Raw genomic sequence first — 19204 nt, 5'->3', positions numbered from 1 at the left:
ACACAGCTGGCACTCAGTAAGTGTCAGATAAGTCTGTGACCCCCTTTCCTGCCCCTTTCCTGCTTGAACCTGAGTACCAGCCTTGTGTCATCTTTTCCACTAAGGTCTCACCTAAAGCCCACTAAGAAAGATCATCCCAGTCACGTCTCACTTCCTCTTGGTGCAGGGCCCTTGGAAATTACACTGTGTGTGACGTGGAAGAAGTGGTCCTGCTGGTGTTGTGCTGTGTGGGGGTCATTCTGCGGTTAGTCCCTGGATGCTTACGTCCTTGCTTAACCGCACGGTAATCGACGTAGGCGGGGAAAACACTTTCAGTTTTTAATCATTGGGAGCTTGGCCCCAATTCCTCCTAAATGTTTACAGCGGACAATAAACACTTCATGAAGAAAGAAAGGGAGGGAGGGAAGGTGGGAGGGAAGAAAGGAAAAGAAAGTGAGGGAAACCCGACAAGGCCCCAACACTGAGGAGGCATGCTGGCATTTCAAGTCAGGGAGAGTGACTCTTAAAAAGGAGAAATAGGGACTTCCCTGGCAGTCCAGTGGTTAAGACTTCACCTTCCAATGCAGGGCATGTGGGTTTGATCCCTGGTTGGGGAGCTAAAATTCCACATGTCTCATGGCCAAAAAGCCAAAACATAAAACAGAAACAGTATTGTAACAAATTCAATAAAGATTTTTAAAATGATCCACATAAAAATCTTAATTAATTAATTAAAAAAGGAGAAATGATGGGGTGTTCCCTGGTGGCCGAGTGGCTAGGATTCCAGGCTTTCACTGCCATGGCCCGGGTTCAATCCCTGGTTGGGAATCTGAGATTATCCGGCAATAAAATAAATAAAAATTAAAATAAAATAAAATTTAAAAGTAAAGCCAAAATCGATCAAGCAGAATGGTAGGGATAATACAAGAGAGACGCTCCCAAGAGCCTAACTTGAAAAAAATTTCAAAGGCTGATTGATGTGTGTCGAAAAATGGGAAAATTGGGGATTCTGGGGACCTGGGTTCATAGGTCATTAGCTGTGACCCTGGGTGAGTCAAGTCTCTCCTAAGGAGCCATTTCCTTCCCTTTACACTTAGCAGCTCTGACTCAGTCAGTGGTCGTCTGGTTGTGCTCTAAGGAGCCCAGATAGAGGCTCAAGATACAGGTATCCACTCCTCACCTCCTCAGCTGGAGAATCTCTGCTCCATTCGGTTCATACATTGGCTTCTGCACAGAATTTAGCTTGAGTGAAAGGCTGTGGAGCCAAGACTTCCCTGCTGGTTCAGTGATTTAAGACTCTGCTCCCAACGTAAGGGGCCTGGGTTCAATGCCTGGCCTGAGAACTAGATCCTATCTGCCGCTAAGAGCCCATGAATGGTAATAGCCACAACTATGACCCAGCACAGCCAAACAAATAAATAAACAATTTTTTTAAAGGCTACAGAGCTACAACCACGTTTGAAAACCACTGGAGTCAATGACCCCTATCGCAACTGCATAAAGATCTCAAGTTTTATGATTCAACAGGTCTCTCCCATCACTAGAGCCCCTTCCTCACAGAAGAAAAGATACACATGGTATCTTTGGGGGCCTTGGTCTCACCTTCCCAACGATACTTTAAATTCTGAGGAGGCTGAGTTTGGGCTCATGGTTCTCAGCTTCCCATGACAACTTCCCTTTTGGGCTCATGGAATCTCAGCCTTGGCTGGATTTATAAAGGATGTTTCACAAAGTTCTGCAGCTGGATCCCTTGAGAGGGCAGCAGAAAGGCTGTGAGAGGAGAAGGGTCTAATCCACCTTGGGGGGCTCTCAGGGATGTGGAGACTCCCATCCAGAGGGGTTCTGCTCATATGTGTCTTTCATTTCATGACCTGGTCGGTCCCCTTCTTCTCAATCTCTGGTTTCTTGTCTCTCCTTTTCCCACTTGCCTCCCGCCACACCCCTGCCTGCCCTCCTTTTCCCAGTTGCCCGCCACACCGCTGCCTGCCCAGCCTGAAGTCTGTGCTCCCTCTGAAGCCCTGATGCTCCCCCTGATGCAGAGTCCTGTATGGAGTCCTGGATGTGGCCAGGGAGTCAGTGAGATGTCCAGAACAAGCAGGGGTGAATCAGGCATCAGGGGCCTTGCTCTCAGGGGACGAGACACCTAAAGGGCCCATATGAGGATACAAGCACTGGGATTTTCCTGGTGGCCCAATGGTTAAGACTGAGTTTCCAATGCAGGGGACAGGTGCAAGTTCGATCCCCAGTCAGGGAACCAGGATCCCCCATGCCATGTGGCGTGATCAAAACAAGTTATAAGGACCATAAACAAAATGTGGTACCTGCACACATACAGTGGAACACTATTCCTCCTTAAAAAGAAGGGAATTCTGACACTTGAAAAAGAAGGGAATACAACACAAATGAACTTTGAAGACATTACGTGAAGTGAAATAAACCAGTCACAAAAAGACAAATACACTATGACTCCACTCATATGAGCTATCTAGAGTAGTCAAATCCATAGATCCAGGAAGTAGAATGGTGGTCGCCAGGGATTGGAAAGAGGAGGAAATGGAGATTTATTGTTTAATGGATATAGAGTTTCAGTTTTATAAGATGAAAAAGTTCTGGAGACTTGCTACACACCAATGTGAACACACTTAACACTATAGGACTGAACACTTAAAAATTGTTAAGATGGAAAATTTTATATTATGTGCTACAAGAATACTGGAGTGGGTTGCCATTGCCTTCTCCAGGGGATCTTCCCAACCCAGGGACTGAATCTGGGTCTCCTCTATTGCAGGCAGATTCCTCACCATCTGAGCCAGTAGGGAAGTCCCGTTAAGTTATGTGCCTTTTACCACAATTATTTTTTTAAGAGAAGAGGAGGGAGCAAGGATTATTTGAGGATCCCTTGGTATCCCCAGGGCTCCTAGTGGCCCTCTTTCTGCTTGTCACCTGGACAGACCTAAGGTAGAGAGTGAGCCTTGGAAGGAAATGAAGCTCCTCCTGATCACAACTCCTCAGACTGCAGACCCTTCCAAAACTCTCTGCTCACGATCTGACCCTCCTGTTTCTAGCTACCTGGGCCCCAGCCCATGTCCCCCAGATTCCAGATACTGCTCATTCTTCTGAGGAATATGCATGAGGCCTCAGGTGACATTATCACACACACTCACAAAAACCCAGCTCAACGAATTAATTGGCTTTAAAAAACAACTCAGAGGCTGGTTGGGACCTTGGCCCAGCCTTGCTGAAGCTGTTTATTTATGGGGAGGACTGGGGGCCCTGGAAGTCCCCAGGGCTGCCGTGCAGTGGGAAGTCCAGGACTCCAGCTCCAGCTCAATCACTCTGGGCCTCTTGGTAACTCACCTGGGCTAAGGCCCCGGGCCAGGCACCTGAAAGAGAGCGTGAGATGGAAAGGGTTCTACTTCCCCTCCACACCCCAGCTCCTGATGACAATCCCACCCCCACCAGCCGGCACCAAGGCCGAAGGGACTCAGGGAAGCGGGTGAAGAGGATCAGGGTCAAGGGCATAGGCCCGGGACATTCTCTTCCACCTGAAACCTGGCTTCTCATGGCCAGAAGCCTACAGAGGAAGCCCCTCCTGAGCGATTTGTCCAGCCTTGAGAGACCCCGGAAGAGGCAGGAGGATGTGACTGGTGGGTCAAGATTGGGTGCAAAGACCAAGGAGGTGAGGGGCAGGGCAGGAAGGGATGAAGGGGAGGCGACAGGAGCACTCAGAATGCAGGGGCAACGGGTGGGGCCGGACTGCTCTGTCTCCTGCAGTGTTCTCGAAGCGGGTCAAACCGGAAGAGAAGGGCTCTAGGGCACATGGTGCGGCTCTGGGCACCCCGCGGGAGGTGGGCTGCACTCACCCGGGAGGGGTCTGCTTCACCCAGACATGATGTGCTTGACAAAGGCTGGGAAAGAAGACGGAAAACAGCCACATCACATGGCCCCTCTCGGCCCCTTAAACCCCTCCTCCCTGGTTTATGCCACCCGACCGCAAACCTTCCCACCACCCTTTCTTCAGACTATGATTCCTTTTCCTGTTTGGGGTTGATGGGGAGAAGATGGAAGAAAGGAAGGGAACCAGCCGCTGCTCTGTGTGCACTCTCTGTGCTGACAGCAGACATGGATAAAATGAGCTACATTATCTCTGCCAATCCCTGCAACCCTGGGAAAGGGGCCAGCATCACCCCGTTGCTCAGATGAGAAAACCAATGTTAAGAGAAGGTAAGCAACTTGCTTAAGATCACCCAGCTGATATATCACAGAGCTATCTCCAAAATCCATGCTCCTGCCATTACACAGTGATGCTCACTCCCAGGAGGGAAAAGAACAATATCCACTGGGAGCTCACCAAAGACCACGGGGTACACATATCCTCTAACTCCTGCATCTGTTCTGTCCTGCAGCCTCTCCTGGCCTGAGTTGTACCCACCCCCCACGCCCCATTCCTGGCTGCCCGAGGAAGTGCGAAATGAGCTGTACCTTCGTAATTGATGCAGCCGTTGGCATCCTCCTGACCTGCTAACAGCTGCTCCACTTCAGCCTCACTCATCTTCTCTCCTGGGGTGGGAGACAGTGGGCACTTAATGACAGATGGGCAAAGGAGGACCGGCCAAACCCAAACATCCCCTTGAGTCTGATGGCCCAGGACTTCCTGGATCAAGGAATTGGTCAAACCAAACCTCCCCCAAGGCTCTGAACGGTGGAGTCAAGGTCTTAAGACACTTCCTAGCCCCCAAGGTCTCTCCCTCTGCCTACAGCCACCAGTGGGTGAGCAGACCAAGGCCCTAGCGACAGAGGCAAAGACAAGGACAGGGGCCCTGGGTCCCACCTCTCAGGCCTCACCCCTGCTCTGCCAGCCTGCTCTCCTCTCCTTCCAACCCTGCTGAGCAAACCCAGTTGGGGACGATGGTACCTACAGAACCCAGGGAGACGGGCTTGGACCAGAACATGAGACTCAGGATGCAGGGAGCCCCACATCACCCCAACATACAGCACTCAGACGCTTCTCATCCTCTGTTCCTCTCCCTTGGGCTCTGCCCCTGCCTGGCTGGCATACAAACCCAGGGTGGCAAGGACGTGGCGAAGCTCAGCGCCCATGACCGTGCCGTTGCTCTCCTTGTCGAACACACGCAGCCCCTCCACGAAGTCCTCGTAGGTGCCCTGCTCCTTGTTTCGGGAGATGTGCTGGAGGATGGGCAGGAAGGTCTCAAAGTCCAGCATCTTGGAATTCATCTCTTTCGGCAGGGACCGGTAAGGAAAGGAATTCGACGTGAGCTCGAGGGGAGCAGAGGCTCGGGAGGGGTCTCATGCGGCTCTGCCAGGGTAGCCCAAGCTCAGCTGCCGTCACTTCTGGGTGGGGGCCCCCAGTCAGGAATCCTTTAGGGCACGAAGCCCCGGGAGCCCTGCAAGAGCTGGCTCTGGGCACTCTTCTCAGTGAAAGGACCCAGGACCTGTGACTCCACCCTGACCTCTGAATTCCAGTCAGCCAGTGGGGCAGGGAGGTGAGCAGCCCCAAGTTCTCACATTCACAAGTTAGACTTCGGACACGTGACAGACTCCCAGTCTCAAGGGTAAACTGACAAGACTGCAGAAAGAAAACTTGGCACAACCCCAAATTTGGGTCCCCTCACTAGTCCCACCGCCTGGAGCAAGTCTGAATCAATAATGACTAGCACCTTTCTCCCACACTGTGGCGTGTTAAAAGTTTTAACTTACTTTTGTGTTTTTGACAAGCTATAAACTGCAAAAAGAAATTGGCAAAAGACAATTTCTGTTATTAAACTACAGATTGCAATAATTATTTAAAGAATTCCTACTGAACAGTAGGAAAAAGATGAGAAACCTGGAATAAAAACTCTTGAATAGTTACCAAAGTTTAAAAAAAAAACAAAAACACTTTACTTTCATAGAGGTAAAACCATTTTTAAGTATCCCAAGGCTGGCATTGCTTTCTTTTGTAACCCAGAAACCTCCCACAATGGAAAGACTCAAATATCTTTTGCCCTCTGAGAAGCTCTGCTGACACGGGCAGGCTCCTGGTCCTCTGGTCCTTTCTGACCCACATCCTTCACTCTTGCTGGTGTCTTCCCCAGCAAGAGCAGGAAGGGAAGGACCCAGAACCAAGGAACAGGGCAGGAAGGCCCCAATATAGGGCCCAGGAAATCTCTAGAAACGATCCACCCTGGCTAAGGGCTCCTGCCCAGGTCTGCCCAGCCCCAGCCCCTCAGAAGGACTCATGTGTTAGGGCAGCTGTTAGCCTGACTGCCACAGTGACAGATGACATTCACAAATGGGACCCCTTGCACCACTTTCTAAGCCCTCATTCACCAAAACCTATCTAATGCAAACCAGTGAAACAGGCATCATCATAGAGCTGAGCCTGAGTCTGCTCTAATTTATATTAAATGAATAATTGGCAATCTCAGGGCTGTATATCAGAAACACATTATCTGTGATACAACTCATGGTGGTCACAGGACATCTCAATGCTGTAACACCTCACCCACAATTTCTGGTGGAGGCGGGGGCGGTGGTCAGTTCCCAGTTTCCCTCCCAGCCCCCCTGCCCCATGTCCCAGGTGCCCTGAAGCAGTAGAAAGTCGGGCCTGCTCCCCAGGAGCTCCCACTCTCACAGAAAAAAGGAGAACAAGCCCAGGTCACACTCTTTTGAGGACTGACCAAGGGCCAGATGTTTCTGGGTAATTCTAGCAATGGGAGGCAGGTAACCTGGGGAGAGCAGGTTGGTCTTGAAGGGAGAGAGCCCCAGGGGTGGAGAGGGGAGGCTGACCTTCCGGCTTGGGCTTGCCTAGGACACGCAGCACCTCGGCATTGGTGGGGTTCTGGCCCAGAGCTCGCAGCACGTCCCCACACTGCCCATAGGCGATCTTCAGCTCTCCAGTCGGGGTCCGGTCAAACAACGAAAAAGCCTCTTTGAACTCTGCAGAGAAAAGACCGACTGCAGCCCCCTGTGGCCAAGCGAAGGCAGTGACTAGGGGCTGATCAGTTTCTACCCTCGCTGAAGAGCAGGTCAATGGAGTTGATAAAATATTTCTCTACAGCCAGCATGCCAGCCCCTCCCTAGAACCCATGCCCACCCCATCTCTGACAACTGAAGCAGTGTCCTGGAGCCCCCATGACCTGTTCCAGCATCGGGCCTGGGATCTCTTCCAGCAACCACGTGTCACATCATTTGAGGTCTCCCCTGCCTCTATCCTTCCCATCCACTCATCTTTCCCTCTGCAGGTGAGGTGCCTGACAGTGAAAATAAGCAGGGAAGTAAAAAGAGCACTGGCTCAGGAGCCAGGACTCCTGGGTTCTCCTCCTGGCTCTGCCAACCAATGTAGAATAAGCTGGGCTGGGTCCCAGTTTCCTTAAGTAAACGCACCAAGAGTCATACCTCACCTGACCCTCCCAGTTGAGTGTCAAAGGAGGGGGCAGTGTGCGGAGCCACTTTGCAGAGTGATAAGACCCATTCAGAAGTCAGCCAATAACAGTAATGCCTGTCCCAGGCTGAAAGGGAGCTAGCTCTCATGTCGGACAAGGTGACAAGGTTGGATAATCAGCCCACCCCAGCTCTGCCACTGACCCACAGGTGGCCTCAGGCAAACTCCCAACTTCCGTGGGCCCTCTGTCTCTCAGCTCTAAGGGGGAATGACTGTGCATCTGTTGGGGATGCGGGGGGATGACAAAGCCCCCTAAGCATGGTGTCTAGCACGTGGTAAGTGACTTAGCTAACAGTATGTGTGTGTGCATGCACGCGTGTGGGGTCAATCACATTCAACTCTTTGCAACCCCATGGACTGTCGCCCAACAGTCTCCTCTGTCCTTGGGATTTCCCAGTCAAGAATACTGGAGTGGGCTGCCATGCCCTTCTCCAGGATCTTCCCAATCCAGGGATCAAACCCACGTCTCTTGCATCTCCTGCATTGGCAGGTGAATTCTTTACCACCAGTGCCACCAGGGAAGCAGGCAAGTGGTTATTATTACATTTCTGGTTCTGAAGCCAGACTCCCAGAAGATACCAGTGCAGGAGTCCAGGGGGCCAGGCTGAATGAAGGCACTCTTGGGCCCTTTGCAAGCAACCTTAATTCCTCACCAATTGGGGTTCAACCAGCTCATTACCAGGGATAATTGGGACTGGGTATGGCATTGAAGTACCCTTGTGCTACCCATGAAGAAGCGGCTTACAAAGTGGATTAACAATGTAAACCTAAGAAGAACGTGTGAATTACTTAGGAGAAAAGCTGCTTTTAATCCTAAGTACTTTAGAAACACTTCCTTAGACGGCATATGGATTATTTACAAATCATTCCACATATCAAAACAGGTTCCCCAAGACGTTTACCTGCAGCTCTTTATTAGGCTTTGTATGAATTGCAGAGAGATAAAATTGCATGTCTTTCAAATTACTAAATAATTGAGCTCAAATTCCATTTCCATTGCTTACTAGCTATGTGACCTTGGGCAAGTAAATATTTAACCTCTATAAACCTTTTCTTTTATAAATGGCACCTACCTCATAGGATCCTTAAATTAAATTCAAATAAAATAACAATAGCGCATATAAAATATCTTAACTCTGTCAGTTCCCCAACAATACTGTTAGTAATCTCTCACTGAATTTAATCCCAATTTTAACACTTAACTTTGTGATCTTAGCCAAGCCACATAACCTCACTGAACCTTGGTTTCCTCCTCTGTCAAAAGGAATACCACCGACCTCACAGCTTTGTTAGAAGAGTTAAATTCTTAACACGTAAAGCTATTAGCATGGCTTCTGGCACAAATTCATTGTCCAATAAATACGGTATGCCCTTCTCCAGGATCTTCCCAATCCAGGGATCAAACCCACGTCTCTTGCATTTCCTGCATTGAATCTGCACTCCTAACTCATTTAGAAGAACAAGGGCAAACTTAAAGACGCAGTCTCCACATAAAAGAATGATATTTAACAGGAAGATTGAACAAGAATAAGAACGATGACCCATGGTTCAAGCACTTATCATGGGCCAGCGTCTGAGCTGATAACTTTGCATGAATTACTCCATCTGTATTTACAAAAACTTTATACTATAGGTATTACTATCCTCATTTATAGGCCACTGCAGATGTGACTTTCAGCCAACTATTAAGGAAAACAAGTGAGGAGAGAGGAGGAGGAGGAAGTGGCCTGTTGTCCCAGTGAATGTCCCTGACTGCTGGGAAGGCTGGCGCACACATAAAAACCTGACCCTGAAGTCTAGGATTGCAACTGGGGGAAAACTAGCCCAGTGATCTCAAGGTATATGAGAGATGACACTCGTGGACTCTGAAGAAACTTTTTCTCAAAGTTCTATAGCAGCGAGCTGCCTGCTAGAGCAATGAGCAATGCTGATGATCCCTTTCCAAAGGGTTATGGAAATCTGGAGAGGGACCAGAGAAGGAAGTCAGGAGTTAGAAACTAGCTCCTAGAAGAAAAAAACAAAAACAAAAACATAAAAGAATTTGGGGCTATACCACCCAGAGATTACAAAGCTAAGAAAGGATTTGATGACTATCCTCAAATAGATGGAGGTTATCTAGAGAATGCTGAAAAGAATCACAGAATTTCTGAATTGAAGAGAATCAAATACCTTCACTTTGCAGAAGAGAAAATTCAGGTTTAAAGAAGTGACTTGCCCTAAGTCTCACGGCCACCAGTGGCAGATTAAGGGCTAATAGCCAAGTCTCCTGGTTCCAAAGCATGTTCTTCCAGCAAAACAGAAGATAATCATCTTCAGCTTCACCAAGGAGCAAAGGAAGAGATGGGAGCAAAATCAAAAGAGAAACAATTCGAATCCAACCTAAGGAACAATGCCTTCAAAGTCAGAGGAATGAAAGCCTGGAATCAGCCAAGTCCCAGCCCTGAAAATCTTCATGGAGGAAACAGGCAGACAGCTGTCCCAGTTGGCTTTGACCAGAATTCTCACTTGGGAAATGAAAATTTTTATCATTGATTTTCTAGCCTTCCTGTGCTCCACTGTGTTTGTATATACAATGAGTATAAATTTAACTTGTTGTTATTGTTTAGTAGGTAAGTCATTTCTGACTCTTTTGCAACCCCATGGACTGTAGCCTGCCAGACTCCTCTGTTCATGGGATTTCCCAGGCAAGAATACTGGAGTGGGATGCCATTTCCATTTCCAGGGGATCTTCCTGACCCAGGGATCAAACCTGCATCTCCTACATTGGCAGGCAGATTCTTTACCACTGAGCCACCTGGGAAGTCCATATATGTAACTAAAATGTATTAAAATTAATTTTAAGAATTTCACAGTACTCCAGATTATTGACAGAAAGTGAGTGTCAACAGGATAATACAAAAATGGAGTCAGATTTAGTTCACTATATTCAAAATGCATCGGCCATCATCACGCCCCTTTTGTGAGTAACTGGCTTTTTGGGAACGGAAACTTGACAATAACTATTACAATTTTAAATGCACATAGACTTGACACCTTCCTGGTGGTCCTGTGGTTAAGAATCCGCCTTGCAATGCAGGACGCCAGTTCCATCCCTGGCCAGAAAACTAAGATCCCATATGTGTGTGCTTCGTCACTCAGTCATGTCTGACTCTGCGACCTTGTGAACTGTAGCCCACCAGGCTTCCCTGTCCACGGGATTCTCCAGGCAAGAATACTGGAGTGAGTTGCCATTTCCTTCTCCAGAGGAATCTTCCCGACCCTGGGATCAAATCAGTGTCTCTTTTGTCTCTCGCGTTGGCAGGTGAATTCTTTACCACTAGCGCCACCTGGGAAGCCCCAAGATCCCATATCCCAAGGAGCAGCTGAGCCCACTCTCCGCAACTAGAGAGTCTGCGAGCTGTCATATAAGCTCCTGCATCACACGGTGAAGACTGTGCACGCCTCAGAGACCCGAGGCAGCCTAATTAATTAATTTTTAAGAATAAAAAAAATAAAATGCACATATCCTTTGACTCATTGCTAGGAAAGTCTCCTGGGAAAAGCATAATGATTTTTTCCCCCAGCTGGGGATAATCCAAAGGTCTAGCAATATGAGCTAATTGGATTAAAAACTACATCAACGTGTGAGAATCTATACAATGGTTTAAAAGAATGATGTAGAACTGTTTTTGTGTTAAATATTAGAAAACATATTTAAATAGATTATTAAATAATATATACCGTGTTATATATTGTTGAACCCAAATGTCTATTAAATGAAAGATGCAGGACAGTGTATGTACCATAGGACTCAATCTGTGTAAACTTTACACATACATACATACTTACTGGTATAACATGGTATATTTTTATCAAAGGATATGTAGACCTGTTAACAATGATTGTTTTGGAGAGAGCAGGTCAGCATGAAAGGAAAGCAAGGGGAAAATATTTTTATTTTCATTACTTATTTTTAAGTAGTATACTAATTTTTATCACGTGCTTGTGTTAGTTTAATTTTTCAAATACAGCCAGTGCTTAAAATCAAGGGGTTCAATCGGGTGACCTTTCAAGGTCCGTTCCAGTTCATATGATTTTCTGTCCAAGAGGGATTTGATGGGGGAAACAGAGGGATAAATTGTAGTGAGGGTGAAGCTCTAAGGTAGATATCACACGATGAAACATTTCATTCTCAAGGCACCAGAATCCTACAAAAGAAGGGCTGAGGGGCTTGTCGAGAAGCTACACTTAATAATATTTATATAACATTGAGAAAACAAATCGTCTTCATCCAAGATAGAGAAGAGTTGATGGAGACCACAGGTGGACTAGGGTCCCCCAAGACACTGCTGGCCCTGCCACCATTAGGGGGTTGAGCGTCTTGGCAGACTTCACGATGCGGAGGGAGAGAGCCGGTAGCCTAAGGAGGGCTTTTCAATAACAGGAACAGAAATGATGGCTTTTAAATATCTTGGATTTTAGGGTCGAGAAAAGAAAAAACTTTTTTTTGCTGTGCATCTGTTACGTTCCAGGCCGTCTGGCAGAGCTGTTCAGAACGAAGTCTGGAATCAGATTGCCTTAGTTGGAATCCTGGCTCCACCACCAAATATCTGTGTGAGACTGTGCAGACCACCCAACCTCTTTGCGCCTCGGTTTTATCACCTATAAAGTGGGGTGGTGATAGTCCCTACCTCATGCTGCTGCTAAGTCACTTCAGTCGTGTCTGACTCTGTGCGACCCCATAGACGGCAGCCCACCAGGCTCCGCCGTCCCTGGGATTCTCCAGGCAAGAACACTGGAGTGGGTTGCCATATCCTTCTCCAATGCATGAAAGTGAAAAGGGAAAGTGAAGTCACTCAGTTGTATCCGACTCTTAGAGACCCCATGGACTGCAGCCTACCAGGCTCCTCCATCCATGCGATTTTCCAGGCAAGAGTACTGGAGCAGGGCGCCATTGCCTTCTCCCCCTACCTCATAGGGTTGTGGTAAGAATGAAATAAATTAATCCATGTAAAGTGCTTAAGTAATAACAGTCAAAAAAGAGCAAACCCATACTTACTGTTTCGTTTTTGTTTGCTTGTGGTGGTGGTGTTTTTTGGATTGTTTTTTCAGCTGTACTGGGGATCTCGGTTCCCTGACAAGGGATTGAACCCTGACAGTGAAAGCCCAGAATGCTAACCATGAGGCCACCAGGGAATTCCCTATACTTGCTATTTTGCATAACTGTTCTCCAGTCGTGCCTTTGTGTACCCTGACTCAAATACAGGTTTGCCCTGATGATGGTGATGGAATGATGGTGATGGTGGCGACGATGGTGATGCTCGTGATGATGGCGGTGGTGGTGGCAACAGTGGCAGTGATGATTACTATCATGGTGGTCATGACAACCCCTTCCCCAGGAGGCGCAACAACAGAGAGGGTGCGGTGGGGGTGTTGGAGTTATTAGTACTCACCTTCGATCTGGTCAGCAGTGAAGTCTATCTGTGGAGAGAAACAGAGGAATGAGGGCTGGGACTGCTAACGGCTTCCAGTGAGAAGCAGAAACGGCTTCCGGGGATGCTGCGTCACCCGCCGTAGACCCAGATGAGGAGGGAAGGAGATGGTGGGCTGAGAGTCAAACACTGGCCTCCTGACGACCCAGCCACAGCTGACAGCCTATCAAACACGGCAGCCTCCAAAGCTCTCTCAACACCACTTGTGAAGTGATGGCTCCAAGTGAGAGGGAAAGAGACGTGCTCGGAATAACTCCGGAGCCCACACACTCCCTATTATAATTCCTTTGGGTCAAATGTAAATTCCATCGTAGCAGCTGTAAATGGTTTCTCCCCTTTCTACTTGACACTGACTTTCAGTCTACCTCCTTCAAGGAAGCCTCCCCTCACCCCCTTCCGCTCCAGCCCCTCCTTCAGCACACATCCCTCCCAGGCTCCCTGCAGGGAGGCCTAGTGTGGGCGAGCCCTGGATGCTTCCTGTTCTCCAATCATGCCTTTATGTGTACCGTGGCTCCTTAAAACCAGGGTCCCCCCTGGGCAGGGGATTTGAAAGGAAAAACCTGACACAGAGTAGGTACTCAAAAACTATCTGTTGCAAGAAGGAGTAAATTTTGGATTTTCCTCCCCTAAATTCAAATCTGAGTATAAGAGAAGCAGGTGGGAAGCTCTGAAGATGAATGAGAATGAACAAGCATGAGTCATCGTTTTAATTTAGCATCTTGCTTGTTACTTCATGGTCTTTATCCACCACCACCCCCTCAAATCCGCTCTCCACGGGTGGTGGAAACCAATCCTGGGGCATCTTCTTCTTCTTCCTACTTCTGGTTCTGCTGCTCTGTGCCCATCTGAAGACGACCTCACTAATGAGAACCCCTGAAGGTGGCCAGAATGAGCTAGGAGAGCAGGGAAAGGGTTACACTGTGTTGGGAAAGGAACTGGCTGTGCCCAGGATGGACTTTGCCAGAGGTGTAGGTGACGCTGGCCAGGAAGCTAAAGAAACCCCCTAAATGGGGCAAAGGATGCCTTGAAATGAACTCTCTGAAGAACGGTGCCACTTGCCTTACTTTGCAATGCTTTAAGCCCCAGGAGTAAACATGTAAGAGATGTTAATATACAAACATAACATCAGAATATATAGTCATAACCACACACATTGGACTTAAGTTTACTTTTGCTTTATCTTGTTTTTAAATTTTTTCTACTTTATTGAGGTATAATTGACAAAACTGTAAGAGATTGAAAGTGTACACTGATGATTTAACATATGTAGACATCGTGAAAGAATTCCTCCCACGTGTTAACTGATAATGTGTTACCTCATTTATTTATTTTCTATTTTATTTTTGTGAGAACACTTAGGTTCTACTCTATTGTGTTGTGCTAAGTCACTTCAATCATGTCTGACTCTTTGTGACTCCATGAACCCTCCAGACTCCTCTGTCTATGAGATTTTCCAGGCAGAGAATTGCCTTTCCCTGGGATCTTCCCGACCCAGGGATCAAACCAGTGTCTCTCATGTCCCCTGCGTTGGCAGGTAGGTTCTTTACCACTAGTGCTACCTGAGAAGCTCTCTACTCTGTTAGCAAATTTCAATTAGACAATACAGTATTACTGATTGTAGTCACCACGTTTTTCATTAGATCCTCAGACTGGCCCCTGGCAACAACTTTTCTACTCTCTGTTTCTACAGTTTGACTTTTTATTTTTATTTAAATTCCACAGGCATGTGCTACCACGCAGTATTTGTCTTTCTCTGGTCTATTTCATTTATACTTTTGCTCTGTCTTTGAGCAAAGAACCTTCTAAGCAAAGGAACTGGGTAAGTATAAGAGGGGAAATGACCCTCATGAAAGATACCTAATTTTGTTTCCACTTTAAAGCAACTTCAACAACTCCTAGAACTGGAAGACCCAGACATGGAGAAGACAATTGCAACCAGAGGCAAGAAATTGGGGAAGGTGGGTGATGGAGGGGAAGTGATAGGCCAAAGAGAAGGCACTCCATTGATACCAGCAGGCAGCTCTTGTCCAGACTAGGTTGACCCACTGGAATAGTACATTATCAGAAATACAGGTTTCCTGAAGGGGGAGATAGCTTTTCTTGCTAGGCTCTGCTCACAGAGGGAGTGGTGTATGACCTAGAAAAGCTTCAGGCACTTTCAAGGTCTTTTCCTTTGCCTCAGTTTCCCCAGAGTGTCCCATAACCAATCCCAGGGGTGGGGCAACTGCCTCCATCTCTTGGCCAAGCCAGTTCTGCTTAACTGGCTTGGAATGACCTTAGGTTAACCCTATGGTTCTGGGCACAGTGGCAGGTCCCCCAGGGCTGTGGGCACTAAGAAGAACCCTGGGAGAGCCAAGAAGGGTCATCCAGTTGGAGTTCTGGGGGCTAGTTTCCTGGCCTCTTTGTCATAGAACCAGGCCCTGAGCTGTAATTTTGATCTGATTCCTCACCAACCCCCTAGCTCTGCCCTGAGGCTGAGATCCCCAAGGGCCCACCATTCCCAACCAGTTATTAATAGCTTTTCATACCAGTAGCCACTTGACCTCTTACATTCTGGCGCTACTGCTTAAAACTGCTTGAGTCTCCAGGGGGCTCTAATTCCCTCCTTCCTTGGCTCATCCCCTCCCAGTTCCATTCCTTAAGCAGCTGGGCCAGATAGCTGAGAGGCTTAAAATGACTGAATCAGCAGGCAGGGTCTACACCAGCTCCAAGGAGAGGAGCCTTCCAGTGTGAAGGGAGCAGGGCCGGGCAGAGAGGGAACAGGGCTGCGGCAGCCGAGGAAGCCTGGCCCAGCCCCGACACCTGCTGAGACAGAGGGTCTCAGACTGGGATGGGCCGGACCACTGCATACTCCACGCAGGAGCCCAGGGTAAGGGCACAGATGAGGAGGAAAGAAACTATAGACAGGCTGAGGGTCGAACACCAGTCTCCTGACCACTGGGCCACAACTGACGGCCTGTCAAGTGATGCAACCTCCAAAACTCCCAACACCTCTTGTGAAGTGAGGGCTCCAAGTGAGGGAGAAAGAAAAACACTGAATGATTCCAGAACGCACACGCAGGAGGGGTCCACCTGGGTAGGGAAAAGGAGAGGCAAGCTGGCTCTTCTCACCTTACCTAGGGTCTCCTTGCCCCTGTCACCCACCCACTGCAAGGGCATTTGCAAGTGAAGCCCTTCCCAGACCCCAGCACACAGAGATCATGCTCCCTCGCTATTGACATCACCTACTCTGCAGTAAACCAGAAGTGATTATTCTGCGTCTTTTCTCTTAAAGATATCACACAGTCTTTTTTCTTCACTATGGTGCCTGAAATATAGTTTGGGTGGTTGGTTGGCTGTGCCTCCCTGCCATTTCCGCCTTTACTGAGCAAATGTGGGATAACAGAGCAGAGCTTCCTCAGCCAGGGCAGAAAGCTGTTCTTGAGGAAAAAGAACAGCTTACCAACCAAAAGAGCACTCCCCAGCACCTTCTCCATCGCCCCTGCGACTATGATCGGGGGCGCAGACACCTCAGCCCTCACCCCGGTCCAGCTTCCATGAAGCAGATCTCTGAGCTCCAGGGCCAAGAGAACCCTGAATGTCACCCCCACCCCCATCCCAGTGGCTGAGGCTCACTCACCTTTACACTCTTGGGGTCAAAGGCAGGTTCCTTGAGGGGCTCAGGAGGTGGGGCAGGAGACGGGGCTGGGGCTGTGGCTGGCTTGGCCACCTCCTTCTTAGGCTCAGGCTTCTTGGGCGGCATGTTGTCCTGTCAGGCTCTTCCGAGGAGGTGGGACCTAGGAAGGAATCAAGAGATGTGGATCGCCAGGGAGATGAGATGGGAGCCTGGGCCGCCTCCTGCCCCTTTTATCCTGGGCAGGAGCCCCCAGAGAGGGGCTGGGTGAGAGCGAGAGCAACTGCTGCTGACTATAAAAGGAAGAAACACCAGCAGGGCACAGCTGACAACTGTGTATTGTCACCAGGTTTGGGGCTACCAGCCCCCTCCTCCAGTCCTTCCTCCCCGCCACCTCACACTCCCCACGGCCTCCACCGCCAGGACATGAAGGCTGATCCCTTCCTGTCAATTGGTGGACACCCAGAGGGGCCAGGGAAACAGAGCCTCTCAAAAATGCCAGAGTCCAGCCAGAGAGATGAGCTGACTTGAGCAGCTGATAACCCTCACACAAAGCCCAGGGGAGGGTCAGGCTTTTTTTAGCCCCTCCTGAGCAGAGGCAGCCCACTGCACATTCCTTTTAAGCCAAGATCCTTTAAGCCGAGAGCCACTCTGGGGCCTCGGCTCTGCCCTGAGGTTCAACTCCAGCCTGCAGCACCGGAGCAACAGCTGGTCCGGCCAACCCGCACTGTCTCACACCCTCCCAAGACACAGGGTAAAACCCTCCATCTCTCAGAGCTGGCTCCCCAGGAACTCCCGCAGACCTCAGATTCCTGGGTTCACCCCCTACAGCTTCATTCATTCAACAAAAATGGAGCATGTAAATTGTGCCCAGCAGGGCCAGAGTGAGAGGCAGACAGTCTGGCTGAAAGTCAATGAGACTAGAGATCAGAAAACTTGAGTCTCATTTTTACTATACCTGTAACTCACTCTGTGCCCCCTGGGTGTGTGTGTGTGTGTGTGTGTGTGTGTGTGTGTGTGGTGCTTACTATGTATCAGGCACTTGTAGTTAACTGTCATTCATACAAAATTTCCTTAAATCTTCACTACAATCCTATAAGGTAGATATTATTATTACTCCCATTTTGTACATGAGGAGAATGAGACTAAAACTAGTCAAATAGCAAAGCCATTCAGCTAATGAGCTAAAAACTAGGATTAGGACAAAGGTGTATTTGATTCTAAAGTTTATGTTTGAATGCAGTGCATGAATGCTCAGTTGTGTCCAACTCTTTGCAACCCGGACTGTAGCCCACCAGGCTCCTCTGTCCATGGAATTTCCCAGGCAAGAATATTGAAGTGGGTTGCCATTTCCTACTCCAGGGGATCTTCCCAACCCAGGGATTAAACCAGAGTCTCCTGCATTGGCAGGCTGATTCTTTACCACTGTGCCACATGGGAAGACTTATGCTTGAATAATTGATACTATAATCCCATAGAGTGGGGGACACGTATGTTTGTGGTTCATCAGAAAGTTCAAGAAGAATACACACCAAACTGTCAACAGGAGACACCCCTGGGGACTCGAAGGGTAAGGGCAGGAGGATGACAGCAATTTTCACGTGTTCAGTTTTTTCACTTCCTGTATTCATGGAAATTTTTACCAGCATGTACTGTTTTTATTTAAAAAAAAAAAAAGTTGAAAGTTACAAAAAAAAAGTTCAGAAAAACAATGATAAAAAAGCTTATCCACTGCACAGAATTGTTTTGAGTTGAATCTTACAACTCTATAGTTCAGAGGATGAAGAGAAATACAGCTGAGAGAAGCAGAAAAGTCAGAGCCTTTCTAGGTCTGGTTTCCTTTCCTATACAACAAGATTTCTAGAGCACCTAACACCTGGTACATCTGCCCATTCTCTGGATTCCCAGAGCACAGGCTCCATGTCCCACATCATCAGAGTCAAAAGGGCTCTTAGAGATCGTCTCATCCCCCCTGGTTTGACGAGGAACCTGAGGCCCAGGAGACTTCAGAGCTACCATGAGACCTTCAGCCGTTCATGGGCAGAGCTGGACCAGCTAATCCCAGCCCCCCGTGTCTACATGGTGCTCCTACACTACATGCCCCTCTTGTACCCTGTACATGTTCCCTCCATCGGTGAGCAGAGAAGCCTCCAAGGAAAACAGGCAAGGGACTTCCCAGGTGGACCAGTGGATAAGAATCTGCCTTGCAGTGCAGGGGATGTGGGCACTATCCCTACTTGGGAACTAAGATCCTATGTGCTGTGGAGCAGCTAAGCCTGTGCCACAACTACTGAGCCCGATGCCACAACTAGAGAGGCCCTGTGCCACAACTGAGAGCCCACACAGCCACACAGATAAATACATTTTTTTTTTTTTAAAGAGATACTGAGGCAGGAAAGGGGACCAGGACTCATCCAAGGGATCCTAGAGCAAGACTAGGGCCCAAACCCTAGACCAGTCCTGTCCTGGGCTGGCATGGCAGCTCCTTGGCTCTTTTCTCCTCCCCCCACCCCTCCTGCCTTCTATCTTCCTTCTGGCTCCTTGTCACCTGCTGGCACCCTTCAGTATTCCCCAGCTGTCCTCTCCCTGACTACCTTCTCCAAGGGTGTTTGGGGCTCAGCTTGTTGGCGATGAGGAAGGAGGGAGGAGGAAGCCCAGTCTCTCCTTCTTTCTCTGACTCTAGTCACATTCCCTTCC

General features: G+C 48.6%; 1 protein-coding gene across 3 annotated transcripts in view; it reads right to left on the bottom strand.

Annotated features, from left to right (window-relative positions):
• Positions 1-3195: 3195 nt before the first annotated feature.
• Positions 3196-19204, bottom strand: part of MYL4 (myosin light chain 4) — a 40452-nt gene continuing 24443 nt past the window's right edge. Inside the window, exons 1-8 of one of the 3 annotated variants that reach the window (XM_069541681.1) lie at positions 16902-17298; positions 16514-16670; positions 12856-12883; positions 6769-6918; positions 5043-5216; positions 4462-4539; positions 3843-3887; positions 3196-3362 (exon numbers count right to left, since the gene is read on the bottom strand). In XM_069541681.1, coding sequence (XP_069397782.1) covers positions 3859-3887; positions 4462-4539; positions 5043-5216; positions 6769-6918; positions 12856-12883; positions 16514-16636 — 582 coding nt within the window. In that variant the 5' untranslated portion in view covers positions 16637-16670; positions 16902-17298 and the 3' untranslated portion in view covers positions 3196-3362; positions 3843-3858. Of the gene's footprint in view, positions 3363-3842; positions 3888-4461; positions 4540-5042; positions 5217-6768; positions 6919-12855; positions 12884-16513; positions 16852-16901; positions 17299-19204 lie in introns of those variants that run through there. The other 2 variants (XM_069541682.1, XM_069541680.1) reach the window with 2 other exon arrangements.

Source organism: Ovis canadensis, chromosome 11, assembly GCF_042477335.2.
Source record: "Ovis canadensis isolate MfBH-ARS-UI-01 breed Bighorn chromosome 11, ARS-UI_OviCan_v2, whole genome shotgun sequence".
Classification (NCBI taxonomy): domain Eukaryota; kingdom Metazoa; phylum Chordata; class Mammalia; order Artiodactyla; family Bovidae; genus Ovis; species Ovis canadensis.
This window is presented reverse-complemented; position numbering and strand designations above follow the sequence as displayed.